Source organism: Varanus komodoensis, unplaced genomic scaffold (genome assembly GCF_004798865.1).
Source record: "Varanus komodoensis strain SLA01 unplaced genomic scaffold, ASM479886v1 scaffold57, whole genome shotgun sequence".
Taxonomy (NCBI): Eukaryota; Metazoa; Chordata; class Lepidosauria; order Squamata; family Varanidae; genus Varanus; species Varanus komodoensis.
This window is the reverse complement of record NW_025336182.1, coordinates 1,797,628-1,815,817: the sequence shown is the minus strand read 5'-3', so window position 1 is coordinate 1,815,817 and position 18,190 is coordinate 1,797,628. Positions and strand designations below refer to the sequence as shown.

At 50.4% G+C, this 18,190-nt stretch overlaps 1 protein-coding gene across 1 annotated transcript; it reads right to left on the bottom strand.

Annotated features, from left to right (window-relative positions):
- Window positions 1–429: 429 nt before the first annotated feature.
- On the bottom strand, window positions 430–6,640 carry LOC123032951 (thioredoxin interacting protein). The gene is made up of 8 exons (XM_044449197.1): window positions 6,150–6,640; window positions 4,815–4,887; window positions 4,562–4,709; window positions 4,102–4,204; window positions 3,574–3,830; window positions 3,038–3,197; window positions 2,477–2,628; window positions 430–2,030 (listed from the first exon to the last, which is right to left on the bottom strand). The coding sequence occupies exons 1-8, from the start codon at window positions 6,397–6,399 to the stop codon at window positions 1,995–1,997; spliced, it is 1,179 nt and encodes a 392-aa protein (XP_044305132.1). The 5' UTR covers window positions 6,400–6,640; the 3' UTR covers window positions 430–1,994.
- Window positions 6,641–18,190: the final 11,550 nt, after the last annotated feature.

The window sequence follows — 18,190 nt, the reverse complement described above, 5'->3', positions numbered from 1 at the left end:
GGCGCTGGGCACTTCATCTGCCCCACCCGCACCCTCCAAGCTCAGGGCAGCGGTTCTGGCCACACCTGTTCACCCCGGGAGGGACGTCAGGTGGAAGGAGAGGTGCTTCCTCTCTTAGCGAAACGGGGCCCCTTGCGGAGCCGCCCTCCCCCCTCTGTGCCACAGCAGGGGCTGCCGCAGACTTGCTCCTCACAAGCGCCAGGTTCTTCACGGACAATCAGGTGGGGCTGTGCCGCTCACCCACGTGGATTTTGAGGGAGAGTGGCTGAAAACGTCGGGCTGCTCTGTCCTTGGTTTCTTCGGAACTGCTCCCTCTCTACCCAGGAAGCCCAATTCCTTTCTACTCTCCCATTCTTAACTACGGTGACCAGTACAACTTCATCCCCACCACTCTGTGCCCCCGTCCAAACAGAAAGCAAGAAACTGGTGTCATTTTTTAAACATTTATTATAAATCTTGCCCCAAAAGGAGGCTTATAATAGTACAAAATATAAGTTTTAAACCAATACAAAAAGCAAAACAAAAAACACGATATAAAACAGTTTAGTATACCCAGACTTATGTCCAACTGTCACAAGTTATCTTGTTAACCATCAAGATATTTTTTGTGACAAAACATGGGTTCAATTAACACTTTGGATATGCAGTGCTTTTAAGAAATGGTTGAAAAAGTGCATTTTTCCTCTGTCAGTGAGGGATAAACCAAGCTATTTGCTGAAAAAAATGAGGGGGGGAAAAACAAGCAACCTAGAAATGGAACACCTCCATTTTGGTTCAGTGTGAAAACTACAGTTGAGGCTCAGGGTGCGAACTTGGCTGGGAAACACAAACATTTGGCACTTTTGACAAAACAAAATTGGTCTTCTATGCGTTTGATTCCAAGGAAATGAGGAAATGCATGATAGATTTATCAGAAAGGCCTCAAATCTTGCCCCTGCACCAATGAAGGCCGGCCACCTGCCACAAGTATCCGCATTGGTTTATCCACACAGCACTGACAAAACTAGGTGAGCACACAGGCATAGCGATTCTCTCTCCTTCACAGAACTCTGGCTACTTACATACTTAGCACAAAGACAGAAATCAATTGCTACAGAAACAGTCTTTTTAAATAAGTAGTTTTAGAAAGTGACACTTCTAAGCAGTGTCTTGAGTTGCATTTTCACCGGTACAAAATAACAGAAACAGATCCATTGCTTATTGAAAAAAATCAGTCTCTCCTTTTAGAGGGAGTGTTTATTGCCATCTAAAATTTTCAGCACTTGCTACACTTTTCTATTTTCACCTCTTCCCTTCTTCACCTAGTGCAGATGAGAGAACCCCATCCAGCATCTCCAGTAACACCTACAAGCGTCACTATAACAACTCTCTCCACACATTCTTCTAAGCGTCCCCAAAGTTAAAGTGGTAGGTTTAATGTCTGACTTTTCATGTTTAATGATTCACTTTACTTGGAAAAACACAAATTTAAGCTGCTAAAAAGCTAGTTTTTCCTTATTAAAATCTTCAGACAACCCCCTTGTTAATCTCCAATACAAAATACTATTAACATAGCTGAGGCACCATGAACAAGTTTTGTTATTTAAGTAGTATTTCTTCCCAGTCCTGCTGCCTTTTCATTTCTCCCTGTCCAAAAGAAACACCAAACGCTTTCCCCAAGAGCACTTCCGCCTGCCTCCACCCCGCATCTTGTGTTCGGAGGTTTACTTCGGCACCTCTCATTTTGCTGGGGGCAGTTCTGAAAGGCTTTGGGGGAAGAGGGCAAAGCTCAGGCCCAGAGCCGACCCCCATGGCTTCTCCCGTTGCCTGTGCCACGTATGCAGATAGAGGCACTGGGACGGCCGTTCAGTGCAGTTCAGTTCCCTGCAAGAAGCCCTGGCACCAGGAGGCCTCCCGCCCTCGTCGACCAGGGGCTTCCGGCACGGTGCAATTGCTGAAAGTCCAGGAAAGGCTGGAGAGAAGGACAACTGCATCGAGTTGCTTCTTTGGCCGGCTCACTGGACGTTGCTGTTAGTGGTGCAGGGATCCACCTGGAGTAGAAGGAGAACCAAGAATGTGAGAGATGAAGGCCTGCAGCTCGAATCCCGCTCCTTCCCTGTCATAGTGGATGCACTGCAAGTGGCAAGTGAGGGCAGCTTATGCACACACACACCAGCTCTCCCTCTCACCCCAGTCCGAATGCGGCAATCGTTGCGGAGCTTGCTTCCACCGCTCATCGGTGCCTGCCCTCCCCCACTCCCTTCCCTCCCCCACTGCTGCGTTTCTTAGCACCTGTGAGCAGCAGAATGAACCGGAGGGCCTTTTCTGTACCGCCCCCCCCCCCAGGGGGCTCAGAGGTGCAGCCCAGCAAGGCCGGCACCTCACTGTGATGCAAACTCTGGAGAGAGCTGGGTTTTCCCGCTAGACAGCAGTGGCCTCCCGCACACCCTCCCACTGCCCAAGTGCGGTGCACGCCACCACCGAGCAGGAGTCTCACCTCCGTGTAGGTAGGCGGAGGCATGAACTTGAACTCTGGCGCGTACATGAAGATAGGGCTGTCAAAGGAGTTGTCCAGCTCATCCAGGAGAGGCGTTGTGGGGCTCTCCAGACGATGGTCTTCGTCGACAATGTCCAGGTAGCATGGAGGTGCTGCACAGACAAGACAAGAGGCAGGTGAGTTCTGCCCAGGTGGAGAAGAGCGCTGCTTATCAGAGCTATGTTCCAGGGACAGGAGCGTTGTGCCCAGAGAGCGAACTGGACCAGGCTGCCCGACGTTCCCAGCAGTATCAGGGACAGATCAGCAAGTTCCTTCGGGGATAAACCCGATGCTGCTTGGGAGAATTCCCACCCTCTCCAAATCAGGCAGGCAGTCCCCGAGGCGCATTTTGCTGGACGCCTGGCATGGCCGAGTGTGGAGATGCCTTTCTCCATAGCCTGGTGGAGGCACCAGGACCGCTGCCCCTAAGGAACCCACGCTGCCGTTTTTCCCCTGCCGAGGCCTTCCCGCCCCACACGGAACAGGGTTTATTTTCCAGGCGACAGCGGAGGCTCAGCTCACCTTCGGGGATATCAGGCATGTTGAGGTCGATCCAGCTCATCTCGGAACTCGTCTGGCTGGCCATGCTGGAGCTGCGGCTGCCGATGCTGGAGGACTTGCTGCCGATAACGAGGGGCAGCTCCAGGATGATTTTCTTGGAGCCCGGCACACTGACGTAGATCTGCAATGGCACAAGCACACGAGGTGAGCCCCCGAGGAAGCGACGGCCCTGCAGCCCTAACCACGCTTTTGGGGCTGGGGTGGAGAATGAATTTCAGGAGGTTACAGCAGCTTTTAACAAAGGCAAGGCATCCAGGAAATTTCCTGGCAGACAACTAATTCAGAAGCTATGGGAAAAACAACTGCGAAGTGTCTCAGGCCTGGGATGTCAGGCAGATTCTGGGGTTGTGCCCTCCCTGCCTTGATTTAATGAGAATCCAGCTCAATAACCTATTTGATTATGGAGCTGTTTAAGTCTCTTCTCCCACATGCCCCCTAGAAGGCAGTGAAGCCCGGCCAAGACAGGGGTTTGCCTGCCTTCGTCCAGCACTGCTCACCCGAAGGAAGTACTCCACGCGCAGGATGTGGCAGCCCAGAATGGATGGCTTGATCTTCTTGACGCGGAGCGTCTTGCCACGCCACGACTCAGACATGCCAGAGACGATGTGATTGCCTCTGACGCAGGAGAGTTTCTGGGAGAAGACCTTCGTCTGCCCGTTGGCCAGGTAGGTATGCTTGGCAACGATGGCGGCCTTGGGCACCACGATCCGGGAGCAGGTGTTTTCAAAGTCAGCGTTGATACAGATGTCATCACCTGGAAGAGCAGTGGAGGAGAGGGACTTAGTTGTGAAAGAACTTCTTTTAGGGTCTACAGCAGGACACCCTGAGAGTTTCCAATGTCCCATGAATTACTTCAACCCCAAACAACTCTCTTTGTTGTCTACAAGCAGCAGTCCTTGAGTTAAGCTTGGGCTGCAGAAATAACTAGAAACCGCAGATAAAGCAACCAGCAGTTTCAGAACATTCGTAGGGGAGCTGGGCACTTCCTCCGCCAGCACCCAAGTGAGAAAGGAGCCAGGCCTCACCTTCGCAGAATCCTTTGCGGTCGATCCGGGCACTAACGGACACGTGCCCATCAGGGATGAACATGCAGGACACCTTCTTCTCCTTCTTGGCCGAGACCGGCAACTGTAATAAAACGCGCAATTAGATACGGTCGGGCTGCTGCTGAAGTGTCATGTCTGTTCACTTGCACCCTTTCTGTCCTTTGCCTGACCTTCGTTCTATCAACTCTCATTTAGTGCTTGATAGATAACTAATTCTCCCCAAGGACCCTTGTTTCAATAGATGCTAAATGGGCCACTTAGACACAGACCGTTAATTTCAGGCTGAAGGTGAACTCTGAAGCAACAGGGACCAGGCAAAACAAGATACCCAGGCATTTAAGGTCTGCTTCTTTGAAGAATAGCCCACTAAGAAGCTACCCAAGCCCTTGCCTGACAACTGAATCACAGAGACTAAAAAACAACTCCCAGTGATAATTACCAGCAAGTCTGGACTGTTGACGTCAATCTGATCCATAACCTCAAAGTGCTTTTTTATCTCTTGAGTCAGAGAATTTGGACGATCCAAGAAAGCCTTTACCCAATAATCAACACAGCCGTATTTGCCCTTGAAGGTCGTGCCAAGGGGCCTGGAAGAACAAAAATATTTATTAGGCACAGGAAGGTAGGAATGAAACCACAAATTTATCTATTTTCAGACTGTATTTTAGTGGCCACATTTGGCCAATACCTACCCTTGAGGCAGCTTGAATTCAAAATTGTATTTGTAGGTGTTTCCTGGTCTTAGAGTCATAGAACCATCTTTATCTAAAAAAACACCAAAAAGAGAGAAGCACGTCAGTCCCCTGGAGTTATTTAAAAATATTCAAGTACATAAACATAGAACAATGTAGACAGTAGAAACAAGGCTGTCATTGAGAAAAATATGTTCTATCACTTTCTTAAAAAGAACCTGTCAGCATTTCAAGTACAGCTTTTTTCATTCTCTCAAAACTGGTTGCAAATAAATGAAATTAGGGTATCCCCAAGGCAAAATATTGACACTGCCTTCCTCATGGTGTACCTGCCCAGTAAAAACCCAAAAAATGAGATGCAGCAGCCAGCAAGCAGTGCTTGGACTGGCTCTGATCTGCAGCCAAGGTTCAACAGCCATGCCTTTCATTTACAGTGAGGTAGGAAGACTCCCGCTGCTACTAGGGCATCGCTATCTATTAATACATCAATTGCCCACTGTCCCAGCAGAGTGTTCTCCCGTGAGCACTGCTGGGACATCCTGTACTGAGGCCATTCTTGAGCGCAAACTTAGTAAGGGAAGTAACACCCAACTGCAAGATGCCTCCGCTAGGTTATAAAAAGGCGACCCAGCATCTCACAGGGATCTTTCGTAATTCCCCTCTGCTTTGGGTCCCCCGCCTCAAAATCCGCTTTGGTGCTGAGCTCTTGCATCTTAGACCGAGGCTGTAGTCCTGGGAGCAGTGACTAAGCAGGGATTAAGTCCCCTGCCATTTTCAGGAGCTGCTGAAAGGGGAGTTGTTGTTCCATTTCCATCCCATTTGTGTCCCCGCTGCAAGCGCTTCCCATTTCATTGCAACAATCCTAATGCTGGGACAGATGCCCAGACACCAAAAAAGCAAGCAAAGGGTGCCCCAATTCTGCCACCAAGCAAATTCCCAGCCCGCCTTCCCAACATCCCAAAGCAAACCTTCTCCAACCAACTTGCACTCCAGGCCACTCAAAGGCACAAATCCTGGAGTCAAAAACAAGGCCAAAATCCAAGCCAAGTCCTGCTTAGTGCAGCCCTAGTTCCACAGCTCTACCTGAAGGAGCACTTCTGCTGGATTTTATGCCAAAGCAGCGATCCCATGCATGCCTCCTTCAAAGCTAGCCCCCTGAACTTTGCTTCTAAGAAGGACCCCGCAACAGATCATGTGGTGATTCTGCCACTCTCTGGCCATCAGGACTCCAGGAGCGGCTCTGAGTGTTTTGCTGCTCTTGCTACAAGCGCGCCCAGCCCCAGATCCCAGGGGTGCGGGCAGCCCAGCACCCACGGAGCGACCAGTGATGCTCACCCACGGGGTGGTCAGCCGGGGTGAGGGCCTCTTCGTAGCGGAGGTACTCCATCTCCTGCTTGCACTGCTGGGGTCCCTTGATCCACAGCACCCGGGCCACCCCGCAGGCCAGGATCCTGACGCTGGAGACCCGGGTGACTTCGGCCACTTCCACCAACACGGCGCCGGCCACGCTCTCCCCGCTGCTGTAGACCTTGTCGGGCTCGCTGAGGGCCAGCTGGAAGGTCTTGACTCGCTTGAACATCACCATGTTTGCACTCGCACCGACTGCACTGCACTGCACTGCACTGCGAAGCGCGCCCGCTCGCTCCCTCCGCTCAGAAGCTAGACAAGCCTCCGCTGCAATTTGGCCCAGCTGCTATTCCGGCAGACCCTGCCCGAATTCGCCGCAGGTTAAACCGGGAGGGGAAAACAATGCGAGCGCGTCTCAAGAACAAGCTGCGGCCAAGCGCGCCCGGTCCCGCCCCGCCCCGCCTTTGGTCTCGTGCCGGAGCGTCTCCTCGCCTGCAGCGCCCCAGAGCAACTGGCGTCGTCACCCGGATGCGGCCCTTTATACCCGCGCGCGCCCGCGACGCCGCCCCCCGGTTGTTGATCCCACGAAGCGCCATGCGGCCGGCTCGTGTGCCCTCGTGCTCCCCTCGTGGACAGCGCTCCCATTGGCGGCCCCGCCGTGTTTACAATCCCGGCGGCCAATCAGAGGCCAGCCGGCGGCGCGTGGACAGCGTGTGTAGAAGGGATGCCGGCTCTCTGGGAAAGAACGAGAAGGCGGGGGCCGCTGGAACCCTCGGGGGCGGGGGAAGGGGGCGGGAGGCGGGGGAGAGAGCGCTAAGTGACGGGGCGCCAGCCAGTGGCGAGGGCGAAGGGGCGGGGCGGGGGGCGTCGCGAGCCAATCGGGCGCGCAGGGCGGGGGCCGTTGCTGTCCCTGGGGGTCGGGGAGCCGCTTTCCGGCGAGTGATGAAATGCCAGCGGCTTCATCATCTTCATCTTCGTCACCGTCACCGTGCATCGCTTTCGATTAGGCGGCCCGCGAGGGGAGCTGCCAGGGCCCGGCCGCGCCAGCGACCTGAGGGGAGTCGGGGGGGGCGTCGAGCCAGGGACAAGAGACCGAGACACGGAAGCCCCCGAGCCTCTCCGGGGAAGGTCCGCGCCCGGGGCCGAGCGCTGAAAGGTGCCCTGTGGGAATCGGTGCTTCGCGAGGGGTCCGGGGGTAACCCGAGCCCGCCCGGCGAGGTTGGCACGACTGTTTGGGAGGAGGAAAAAGGCGATTTTTGAGACCCTTCGTGGTCAGCCCTACCCCCAAAATATGCTTAAGTCCTCACGTATCTGTAGTTGTGTGGAAGGGAAAGTCATAGTTCAAGCAACAAGTCCTGTACATAATTTTTATACTGCGCATTCAAAGAAAAAAGGTTAAAATAATATAACCAGTGAGGACCAGCTCCAACACCTGGGGCTAAAAAGCCAGCTGAAATTTAGAAAGTGAAAGACATGCGATCGTCAAACAGGCTGCTTTTTACATAAATATGTAGCATATCTGACACTGCTCAGTTCTATGTTTACTTCCAAAATGCATCATTTATTTGCTTTTTTACAAACGGATTACATTAATAACGTACAGTGTTTCCAAATCAATGGAATAAGTTTTGGTATTTTTCACAGACACACACCTCTTCTTCACAAAGTAGTGGCACTTTATTAAAATTGTACAATATAAATCCTGACATGGAGTTTCTTTACATCAGATCGTTTAATTTGACCCACCATTTTTACTCCTCTTTTGCTCCCTCCATTCTGTTGTAGGTCAAAAGTTACGGGTCAAAACATCTGTGAATCAGACAGAAATTGGTCTTGTGACACAGTAAGAACGGATAAATCTGTGTTGGCACGAGCTTTTGAGGACCAAAGCCCACTGCGCACATGTAGGTAGAGGGGGAAACACCAGCAGGAAGCGTTTCTGATGGGACTGAATTGGAAAGGGAGAGGTGCTGTTTTGAAACAGAATATACACTGTAGATAATGCAACTTGTTTGTTCGAGCTGCAAACATACAGCACTTTGAAAAAGTTCAGTACTGAAACATTCAGTGTAAACACCATGAAATAGTTTTCGTGCCAAACAAAAGTGCAGATACCAAGAGCTCCTCCTTCATTTCTTCGAATCTTTGCTTTACTTTCCCTCAACTATGAACAGGGCTTTCTTCCATTATCCTAACTTTTCTTAGGGGCGCTGTGCCTTTCACAAAGGATTGCTTTCCCGGGGAATCCTTTCCAGGACAGTTTCCCATCTTGGCCCAGAATTTTAAGTTCTCTGCACCTTTCTCATCCACAAAGAGTTGCTTTTAGCTAAGTAAGACTACACCTCTGTTTAAGCGCTGCTTTTTAATCTCGGGGGACGAGTGCATTCTGCGAATGACAAAGACGTTTTAGCCCTGGAATGGGCGTGCAGCCAGTGGTGCTTACGATCCCAGGCCCATTCCAGAAATGATATCCTTCTCAAGTACTCGCTTCGATGCCAGGTGGCGTTTAACCTTTGGCTCATTAACTTCAGTTTGGCCACAGCAATCCTGGAAATAGAAATATGCTGAGGTAAAGAGCGATGGTGTGCATTGCAAGACTGGTATTACATGCGCACAAGAGTTGCACTTGCTCAGACTTTGGTTTTCAAGCTCCTTGGAAATGCGTCAGGAATCAATGAAAGCACATAGTTGCCCTGAAAGGAAGCCTGGTGACCAGCCGTGCGAGCGGGTGCTGAGCTGCACTCGCACGTTCGTGTCAGTGGAAAAGAAAACGCCGAGGCCCAAGAGACCTGGCTGGTATTCCCAGCAAATGGACTGGAGGACTTTCCATCCGCTGCAGAGCAGAGATGCCTGCAACAGGGCTTGGGCGTGCAGATCACTACACAAAGTTTTGCTTGAGTGAGTGCTTTGAAATCTCAGTGAACTCGAGGAGAGTCTGGTTCCACGGGCCCTTGCTGCCTGCCCACCACCTGGGGTCATCGGCCGTCGTCAGCTGCTGGGTGGGAAGAATTCCAAGAGAAAAGGGGCGAGGGAGGATAACACCAGGTGCCTCTTTCTGTTCAGGTTGGAGTCCTGCCAGTGGGCAGTAAACCGCACGAGCCCCAAACCGGCCCAGGGGAAAGATCCTCAACCCCTACATACATTAATATGGCTTATCCTGATGGTGCTTTTTCGTGCTCATGTGACTCGTAAACTGCATTGAAATGATTTATTCCCTGAAGAGAAGGGGAATTATTGTTGTTGACCATCATAACCTCCATATGGGTAAGGACAACTCTTCCTGCACTCCGCAAGCACAGTCGTGATGGCATAAGCAATCACAGAAGCGTAGAGTTGGAAGGAGCCACGAAGGCCATAGGACACCAGGTTACACCACCTCACTCAGGTGGCTGCCCAGGTTCTTTCTGAATGTCTCTCGTGTGGGAGAGCCCCCACCTCTCCGGGCAGCTGTCCCACTATCGTATTGCCCTGACAGTGAAGAAACCTGCCTGACAGCTAGCCTGAGCCTGGGTTGTGCCAACTTGAATTGATTATTCCGTGTCCTACACGGTGGCATCAGCAAGAAGAGATCTTTGTGACAGCCTTTGAGGCACTTATTCAGGGATATCGTGTCCCCCCTCAGTCTTCTCAAGGCCGAACATGCCCAGTTCTCTCAGTCTCTCTGCATAGGCAGCATTTCCAAACCCTGGATCATTTTTGTCGCCCTCCTCTGGACTCTTTCTAATTTTTCTGCAACTTTCTTAAACCTTGGTGCCTAGAACTATATTCCAGATGAGGTCTGACTAGTAAGAAGTATAGGGGAACTACTACTTCTCATGATTTGGAAGTAATACTTCCATTACTGCATCCCAAAATAGCATTTGCCCTTTTGGTGGCTGCATCACATTATTGGCTCATGTTTGGGCTATTGTCCACAATTACTTGGATATCTTTTTCAGTTCTGTTGAGCCTCATATTCCCCATCTGGTATCGATGCCTTTGGTTTCTTTTTCTAGGTGGAGGACTTGGCACTTGTCCTTCTTGAACCTTGTTCTGTTGCCCAGCACGAAGCACAAGTTGCTGTCAGTGGCTACTGTTCAACCACTCTGAGTGCAAGTCTGAGCAAAAGATTGTGAAGAGATAGCATTCCTGGGGGAAAATGATAGTGAAAATGCATCTTGAGCAATTTCAGTCCTCCAGATGCTTGTTGCTATAATCCATCACAAGCCAGTCGTGTTATTGCAGTTCCTCTGAACTGATTGTATGGGATGGTTGGCAGCGCATTTTTTCCTTTTCTTTGTACTTAACAGACACGTGGTGCTGATAAAGCAAATCTTTATACTTATTAGGCAAAGTTCAATATTCCTAACCTTTCTAGAACTTTTCGTACCTTCAGTTTGCCGCCACCAATACTGCACCTCTTGGCTGCTGGATGGAGATTGCAGCAAACGTGCCTTCTTATCGCGGCTGTGGTTCCTGTGCTAACAAAAATCCCAGCATGTTTTCAGAATACCTATTTGCAGCCATATAAAGTTTGCATCTTCACAGACTGAAGTAAACCGCTTCTGTTGGGCTTAAGGGATTTATGTTGCCTGTTACCATTGCAGTCTAATCATTCTTCCAATATGCGCCATCTGCTGGGCATACGGGGTAGACCATTGGTAGATCTGAGAACAGAATCTTGACCATGATGGAAAAAGATAATCCCTTTGTAGATATTGAGAATTTAAGGCTAAACTAGACGTATCATTAAACATGTTTTCATTTAATTGCATGCATAGTTGCTTAAAATGGTAACAGCAGTTCCTGGAGGGCTCACAGGAGGCAGGGGCAAAATTTCAAGCCTTTCCTTTTTTTGCTGTGACCTGTATAAATTGTGTCCCTTTAAGACTGTTACTTGAATTGGGTGGAGGACTTCTACTGGTGTCAATGGGAACTTCCTCTGCAATGCATCTATTCATGCACGTAAAGCTTTTTTTACCCCACTCTTCACCCAAAAAGTCTCAGAGAGTGGCTTACCTAAGATCAATAACAAGACAGTTTTAGTCTGCAGGTTTACCCTTTAAAAGACATGGCACAGAGGAAAAGGGGAACAAGGCAGGAAGAGGAGGGGAAACAAATACAGGCAATTCCTAAAGTTACAGAACTCTTAGAGTGGCCAACTTGGAAGAAAACTTGGAGAGAATGAGCAGGTAGACTTCCTGCTGGGCCAGTGGTGCAGGTCCTGCTCCCCTTCCCTCCCTCTGCTGAGGAGCAGCTTCCAAAGAGGGATTTTACTCAAGGCCACAGCAGTGGAGGAAAGGCTTAAACGCTCCCTGTTTGCCTCAGTAATGCTCAGCCCTCCAATAGTTGCTATTAAATGCCAGTCCAGCTTGGCCATTAATTTATTCCCTGAATCATGTGAATTAATGACACAAGCGCAAGTTCACAGTACCTCAGATTCAGCAACCAAGTTTACCCATCCCTTATGTTTGGATTTAGGGGCAGACCTCTTTATCTGCAATGCTTCTGTTCGATCTGGCTCCATGTGTCATCATGTTGTATTGTGTTTATCCTCAACTCGTTCGGGCCTTCTTGGTGACCCTCAACCACGCTTTGCCAAAAAAACCTAGTGAGCCTACATTCTGCCCATGGAGTGCTGTGGTCTTTCGATAGCCCAACAGTAGGAAGACCGTTACACCTCTCTTCTTCCCTTGCATTTATTCGATCAAGTGCAGATGCACGCTTTGTTTACTAAGGGACGCATTCTAATTTACCACTCAGCAAACAATTATTTGTATCCATCTGTTTTCTTTCTTGATCTAGTGGCCAGTGAATCAATACAACTAAAAATCAAAGACTGTTTCATGGCTGTGTGAAATACAGCGATGGCCTTTTATCTAAGTCTTATATGGCTTAACAGTTAAATATATTTGTTGCATGGAACAGCATCTCTGGTGGCTTTACTGGATACCCTACGTACTCAGGGAGAGGCTAAAGGAAGCAGCCAGTTTTGAATCTAACCAGATGAAGTGGAGATTAGAAGTTTTGCCTCTGGCTGTTGAGAAAGGAGGCCAGGGACTGGGTGGTGACGACTCCCAAAGTATGCTGTTTACTTTAGAGTAACTGGTGACCTTTCAGATGTTTTGAGACATCCATTCCAATCATTCCTCACCATTGGTTAAGTGGGGTGGGGCTGATGGGAGCTGCAATCCAAAAACAATTTTATAGAGTCTTATTCTATCTCTGTGTCCCATTGAACACTACAGAGAAGGCCCTTCTCCGAGTGGACATCCTCTTTACCTCCTTCAGGGAGGGTTCCCGGAGCAGGGCCTCTCCTGCAGATCTTAAGGGGCATGAGGGCATATAAGGAAGGAGACGTTCCTTCAGGTATCCTGGTCCCAAGCTGTTTAGGCTTTATAGGTTAATACCAGCACCGTGAATTGGACCCAGACTTCAATCAGAAGCCAGTGTAGATGGTAGAGGACTGGCATTATATGAGAATAATGACCAGTCCTCGTCAACAGCCTGGCAGCTCTATTTTGCTCCATTTGAAGTATCCAGACTGCTTTCAAGGGCAGCCCCACGTAGAGCACGATACTTATCCACATTGAACGCCATCCTGTTGTCTCCTGCCCACTTCCATAGTCTGTCCATATCCTTTTGGATCTGGAGTACCTGCTCCTCAGTTGTGGCCACTGCTCCAGTTTTAGTGTCGTCTGCAAATTTGATCAGCAGACTGTTCACCCCTTCTTCCATGTCATTTATGAAAATATTAAACAGGATTGGCCCCAGTACAGAGCCCTGGGGGACCCCGCTTGTCACTGGCCGCCATCCCGATGATTCCCCGCTAATGGTTACCTTCTGCTTTCGGTCAGTCAACCATGCCCTAATCCACCGGACAGTGCTTTGGTGTATCCCAAAACTCCTCAGTTTCTCCACCAGGATATCATGGGGCACTTTGTCAAAGGCCTTGCTGAAATCCAGGTAAACCATATCCACCCTATCCCCTCCATCTAGCCATCTCGAAACCTTGTCATAGAATTCCACAAGGTTTGTCTGGCAGGACCTGTTTTTGCGGAACCCGTGTTGTGTGGCTGTCAGCCTCCCTTCCCTATCTAGCATCACTAGATCTCTCTCTATTATGAGCCTTTGCATTGTTTTTCCTACAATGGATGTAAGGCTCACCGTTCTATAATTCCCCATGTCCTTTCTACTACCCTTTTTGAAAATTGGGACCACTGATGTCACCCTCCAGTCCTCTGAACTTCACCCGTTCTCCACGAGGTCTCAAAAATGGTAGCCAGCAGGCGTGAGAGAACCCCTTCCAACTCTCTAAGTACTCTCGGGTGTAACCCGCCAGGGCCTGGTGCCTTTGTAACGTCCAATGCCCTGAGGAGCCCCTCGACTTCAAGGGGGGGGTGACTCTAATCTGTGCCCCTAAGTCCACAACCTCATCTAATCTCCTATGCGGATATCCCCCGTCCTGCTTTGGGGAGAACACAGAGGCAAAATAGTCATTTAGCATCTGTGCCTGTTCCCTCATATCAGTCACTGGATCGCCTTCCTCCTTATTTGGTGGTCCCACCACTTGTCTCCCCTTCCTCTTCCTATTTACATGCTGAAAGAAGCCCTTTTTGTTGCTCTTGATATTCTTGGCAAGTCTCAGCTCGTAATCAACCTTAGCCTTGCGAAGAATCCTTCTTCTCCCGGTATACCCTTTTGTCTATTTCCCCCAGTACCCATTTCCTATGGAGGTTCCTCTTTCGTCTAATCCCTCTAACCACCTCCTTTCGCAACCCTCTCCTCTGCCTCCCCACCTTACTGACTAGAGGTATCGTCAAGGCTTGCGCCTCCAAAACCTCCCTTTTGAGTGCTATCCATCCCTCCTCAACTTGCTTACCTTCCAGTAACCTATCCCAGGAGTCTTTCCCCAGTCTGGCCTTCAGTTGGCCAAAGTTGGCCCTCTGGAAGTCCCAGCTTCTAGTGCTCGACCTGCTGCCCGTCCCCAGTCCCCTGATCTCAAAGCAAAGGATGGAGTGATCACTCGCATCCAGAGCTCCCCTAATCTGTACTTCATCTATCAGCTCCTCCCTATTGGTCAAGACCAAGTCAAGGATGTTTCCCCCCCTTGTCACCTCTCGGACCCTCTGTGTGAAAAACCCTCCCTCTATAGCTTCTAGGAAGCGATGTGACCTGGCTGTCACTGCCGAGTGAGTCTCCCAATTAATATCCGGGAGACTGAAATCTCCCATAATTACTGTGTCTCTCCCCCAAGATATCCTTAGAATCTGGCCTGTCAGGACATCTTCCATGGTCTCAAGTTGACCTGGAGGGCGATAACATGCCCCCACTGTCAGGTCTCTTTCCCTGTCAAAACCCCTAAGTTTCACCCAGACTGCCTCTACCGATTCCCCATCTGTGCTGCATTCTTTCTCACTGCATCCTATCCCTTCCCTGACATACAAAGCCACGCCCCCACCTCTCTTTCCCTTCCTGTCCTTTCTAAAAAGGTGATACCCTTGTGTTCAGATTCCAGACTTGCCTTTCGTCCCACCAAGTTTCTGTGATTCCCACCAGGTCATACCCTCGTATTCCCAGGAGAGCTTCAAGCTCCTCCTGCTTATTACCCATGCTCCTTGCATTGGTGTACATGCAGCTCAGCTCCTTCCCACCACTTCTTTTCCTTGGAGTTCCCAGCCTCCTCCTTCCTCCCATCCTCCCTGATACCTGGCCCCTCTCTGTAGGAGTCCTGTCAGTCCCTGCAGTATCTCTAAAATCCTACTCCCAGAGTCCTGATCCTCCCGCCACATTTGTCCAGTGCAGACACGTTACTGGGGGGCCTGAACCACCCCCCCCCCCGGCTCAGTTTAAAGTCTTCCGGACAAAGCTTGCTAGAGCATCTCCAAAGGACCTTTTCCCCATCCTCGTGAGGTGTAACCCGTCCCTTGTCAGAAGTCCATTGGCAAGAAAAGTTACCAGGGCATGTATCACCATTGCTAGGCAGTGCTCATCCAGGTAAGGACTCAGCTGATGGACCAGCCGAACCTGGAAGAAGGTGCTCCTCGCCACTGCCATCATCTAGGACTCCAGGGACAGCTCCGGGTCGTGGAGCACTCCTAAGCTGCAGACCCTGTCCTTTAGAGGGAGTGCAACCTCATCCAGGACAGGATCAAAATCACTTACCTGAAAACCTGAACTGCCCGCCAACAGGACCTCTGTCTTATCTGGATTGAGTTTCAGTTTATTGGCCCTCATCCAGCCCATTACCTCGGCCAGGCACCATCAGGACAGCCACTGCCTCACCTGGAGAAGATGTAAATGAGAGGTAGAGCTGGGTATCATCAGCGTAGTGATGGTTCCGCAGCCCACACCTCCTGATGACCTCTCCCAGCAGTTTCATGGAGATGTTAAGTAGCATGGGGGACAAAATGGAATCCTGCGGTACCCCATGGCAGAGCTGCCATGGCGCAGAGCTATAGTCCCCTAGCACCACTTTCTGGAATCGGCTGGCCAGGTAGGCATGGAACCACCACCATGCAGAGCCTCCTCCTCCCAACCCAGCCAGCCTATCCAGAAGGATACCATGGTCGATGGTATCGAAAGCCGCTGAGAGGTCCAGGAGAACCAACAGGGACGCACCCCCCCCATCCCTCTCTCTGCACAGGTCATCATACAGGGCGACCAAGGCAGATTCAGTACCATAACTGGGTCTGAAGCCGGACTGAAATGGGTCCAGAGAATCAGTCTCATCCAAGAGTGCTTGGAGTTGTCCTGCCACCACCCACTCCAACACCCTGCCCAAAAATGGGATGTTGGCCACTGGTCTATAACTGGCAGCCACCTCTGGGTTCAGGGATGCCTTTTTCAAGACATGTTGGATCACCACCTCCTTTAAAGGGGCAGGGACCTGGCCCTCCCTCAATGAGGCATTGATAACCTCCTGAACTCAGGTGCCAGTCCTGTGATCGGCTTTCGTAAGTAGTGAAGAAGGGCAAGGGTCAAGCAAACAGGTGGTAGGGTGTACCACCCCAAGCACCTTGTCCACATCCTCAGGCCGCAACAACTGAAACTTATCCAATAATGATTGACCAGATGGCGCTCTGGACATTTACTGTTCTGGAGTCACATCAACTGTGGAATCCAGTTCATGGCAAATCTGAGCAATTTTTTCCTTGAAGTGCTGGGCAAAATCAGTCGATGGTGTCTCCACCTCTTTTTCCTGGCCAGAGTGTATCAGGCCTCGCACCACTCAGAAAAGCTATGCTGGATGGCACCGTGAGGGAGCAGTGGAAGCGGAGAAGAATTGCCTCTTTGCTGCCTTCACCCCCACAGCAAAGGCACGATAAGTGCATGCAACTGTGTTCCGTCAGATTCATCCCAAGATGTCCTCCACCTGCGCTCTAATTGTCTTCCAGCCTGCTTCATCTTCCGCAACCCGGGCGTATACCATGGTGCCGAGCAGGCTCGGCGAGGTGGGAGAGGATGCTTAGGAGCGATCGTGTCAATTGCCCTGATCATTTCCCCCTTCCACAAATCGACCAGGGCATCAACAGGAACGCCAGCTTTATCCACCAGAAAATCCCCCAGAGCCCCCAGGAATCCATCTGGATCCATTAGACTCCAGGGGCAGACCATCCACACCCTTCTGGAGAGAGAGATCAGCCCCAAGCTCAAAGCTCACGAGAAAGTGGTCTGACCATGACAGAGGAGATAAGATCAGATTTTCCTCACTTCCAGATCACTCTCTTCCTGCCCCGTCGAGAAAACCAGTTCTAGAGTGTGACCTCTTTCATGGGTTGGGCCGGTGACATGTTGAGACAGCCCCATGGCTACCATGGAGCCACCCTGGGCAGAACCACCTCAGCATGGGAATTGAAGTCCCTCAGGAGCAACATCCTGGGAGTCCTCAACACCAGGTTCGAGATGATCTCCGTCAGCACAGGCAGGGAGTCTGCTGGGTACACGGTACACCAGCAGAATCCCTAATTTGTCTCCGTCGCCCAACACCAGGTACAAGCACTCTAGGCCCAGTCTCAGTTTAACCAGTGTACAACACTGCCTCTCAAATATTCAGCTTTTATGTGAACTATGTTAGCCATATTGATTCCTGGAGCTGCATCATGATGAGCCAGAAGTACATTCCATTATGAGTATCACATACGGGTCACGTTTTTTCCTTAGCTACTGGAACAAATTGTGTGCTTAATGAAGACTGCCTTCTGGACAGAATAGCAAACACCCTAGAGGACAGAATGAAGATCCATGGCGATCCGGATACATTTGAACACTGGGTTGAAACCAACAGAATGAAATTCGATAAGGACAAGTGCCAAGTCCTCCACCTAGGAGAAAGAAACCAAAGGCATTGATACAAGATGGGGAATATGTGGCTCAACAGAACGGAACAAGAAAAAGATCTTGGAGTAATTGTGGACTATAGGCTAAACATGAGCCAACAATGTGATGCAGCTGCCAAAAGGGCAAATGCTATTTTGGGATGCAGCAACGGAAGTATTACTTCCAAATCACGAGAAGTAGTACTTCTTCTATCCTCCACACTAGTCAGACCTCACCTGGAATACCGTGTCCAGTTCTGGGCACCAAGATTTAAGAAAGATGCAGGTAAATTAGAAAGGGTCAGTGGAGGGCAACAAAAATGATCCAGGGTTTGGAAACACTGCCCCATGAGCAGAGTCTGAGGGAACTGGGCATGTTCAGCCTTGAGAAGAGAAGGCTGAGGGGGACATGGTATCCCTCTATAAGCACCTCAAAGGCTGCCACAAAGAGGAAGGCCAAGATCTCTTCTTGCTGATGCCAGAGTGCAGGACACAGAGTAATCAGTTCAAGTTGCAACAACCCAGATTCAGGTTGGACATCAGGAGAAGCTCCCTCACTGTCAGAGCAAAACGCCAGTGGGACCAGTTGCCTGGAGGGGACACTCAAAGAGTACCTGGGCAGCCCTCTGAGTGGGATGGTGTAACCTGGTGTCCTGCAACAGCAGGGGGCTGGACACGATGGCCTTCATGGCCGCTTCCAACTCTTCTACTCTATGATTCTAGTGGTGAGAG

Bases quoted from the DNA above. Each gene is read 5' to 3' on its own strand.
- LOC123032951 (XM_044449197.1), bottom strand. From the start codon at position 6,399: ATGGTGATGTTCAAGCGAGTCAAGACCTTCCAGCTGGCCCTCAGCGAG. The intron at 4,205-4,561 runs GTAATTATCACT...GTTTTATTACAG, and splicing joins TCAACAGTCCAGACTTGCTG to TTGCCGGTCTCGGCCAAGAA. The intron at 2,031-2,476 runs GTGAGACTCCTG...CTTCTACTCCAG, and splicing joins CTCCGCCTACCTACACGGAG to GTGGATCCCTGCACCACTAA.